Source organism: Monopterus albus, unplaced genomic scaffold (assembly GCF_001952655.1).
Source record: "Monopterus albus unplaced genomic scaffold, M_albus_1.0 scaffold663.1, whole genome shotgun sequence".
Classification (NCBI taxonomy): Eukaryota; Metazoa; Chordata; class Actinopteri; order Synbranchiformes; family Synbranchidae; genus Monopterus; species Monopterus albus.
Genome location: NW_018128543.1, coordinates 9,279 through 10,961, shown reverse-complemented (window position 1 = coordinate 10,961; position 1,683 = coordinate 9,279). Strand labels below are relative to the sequence as shown.

General features: G+C 39.4%; 1 protein-coding gene across 2 annotated transcripts in view; it reads right to left on the bottom strand.

Moving 5' to 3' along the window:
* Nucleotides 1-1,683, bottom strand: part of os9 (OS9 endoplasmic reticulum lectin) — a 16,392-nt gene that overhangs the window by 10,066 nt on the left and 4,643 nt on the right. For both annotated transcript variants that reach the window (XM_020588909.1, XM_020588910.1), the window contains exons 3-7: nucleotides 1,567-1,630; nucleotides 1,413-1,489; nucleotides 887-985; nucleotides 541-742; nucleotides 72-227 (exon numbers count right to left, since the gene is read on the bottom strand). In XM_020588909.1, the coding sequence (XP_020444565.1) occupies nucleotides 72-227; nucleotides 541-742; nucleotides 887-985; nucleotides 1,413-1,489; nucleotides 1,567-1,630 (598 nt within the window). The remainder of the gene's footprint in view (nucleotides 1-71; nucleotides 228-540; nucleotides 743-886; nucleotides 986-1,412; nucleotides 1,490-1,566; nucleotides 1,631-1,683) is intronic.

The window sequence follows — 1,683 nt, the reverse complement described above, 5'->3', positions numbered from 1 at the left end:
AATAATAATAATAAGAATAAAGAAATAAATAATTAGAAAACATAGTATGGATGCTGACAAAAACAAGGAACCTTTTTTGTCTGACTCATCTTGGTGATCACTCGGTGTAGGTGATGCTTCTTCTGCTGTACCTTCCACTGCTCCATCTGCCCCTTCATTACCAGCCAGCATCTCATCAAGACTCCTCAGCTCCTCTGAGATCTGCTCTACTTTACGCTTTGTGTCCGCTGGGAACAGAGAGAGAAAGAGTGGATTAGGAGGTATGGAAAGAAAGGAAAGAGTATTAAAAGAACACTAAACAGGTCATAGACCAGTATTTCATGTATCATTAACAATTAACAAGAACTGTCAAAAATATTACACCTTTATTTTTAACCACCTTTATCACTATAATTGGTATTACCACTGAGTTATATTTCTAAATGATCCTTTCCCACATCCTGTACTGCCTCAAAAGGAAACTTTATCCTGTCTTTAGGACACAAGACAAGACAGCGTTCCAATTCTGCACTACAGTGACCTTCATTTTTGGTGACTTACACACTTGAGCTTTCACATAGTCCATGTACTGCTGGGCACTTAACGCAGGCTGGCACACAATACCCTGGGGCTTGGCAGTGGAAGGTGGCCGCAGGAATGGGTGCTGGCAGGTCCGACTGGTGTGAACTGTCAGCACATAGCGGCACGACTGAGGCTCATCCACTCGGGCGATGTAGTCCCCCGAGCCTTCTTCACACACAAACTGGAAATAACAGAAGAAAAACATCTTGGTGTGTTTAGGCTATTTAATTTGGTACAAAATGCAAAGTGAATTCAAACTGACTAACTCCACAAAGCCACACAGGTAGTGTGGCATACAAATGGCTCCTGAATTCAAATGTCTCACCCGCACTTCAGTCTCTCTGGGATTTCCATTTAAGTCACATTTAGAGCCATTTACATAGGTCTGACTGTGGTAGCGCTTCAGCCTGTGCTGTTTGGAAGCCTGGGAAATAAATAGAAAAGATGTTTAAACTCAAAAAATTTGTCATACTCTTCGATGTTGACGTGTCATTGCACCATCCAGCATTTAAATATGATGCTTCTGATGTTTGGTCACTTCCAATAATTCACACTCTTTAACCTCTAGAGTCCCTGCGTCCTCATATGAGGACCGCACAGCTTGGGTTTCCAAAGCTCAGGACTCTAGAGGTTATCACTGAAAACTGACAAATCATCAAACTACAACAGCTCAGCTTATATACTCATGAAATTTAAAAACGCACCATTAATACCTATAATACAAATACAGGTGGTGTGTTTTTAAATTCCATTAATATACTATACAATCAATTTCTGTATTTAAAATATATACCAGAAAACCGAGATAAAACAACAACAACAAAAAAAAAAAAACACTGAGGCCATTTTACCTTTGCTGTTTCATTGTTCCAATCAAACTCAGACTCATAATAACCAAGAAAGAGAATGTCCCCCTTAATTTCTGTGTCTAAGGAGAGAAGAACAGAATCTGTCAAAGTAATGGTCATGAAAAACATAAAACAACAAAAGGTGGAAATCTCTTACCTTCAAGATGATACTGTCTGATATGTTGACCATGACAGAATTCGTATGTCCACCAGTCCTTTGTCTGTAGGAAGCACAGACAGCAAACATCTCAATATACAATAATTAACTGACACA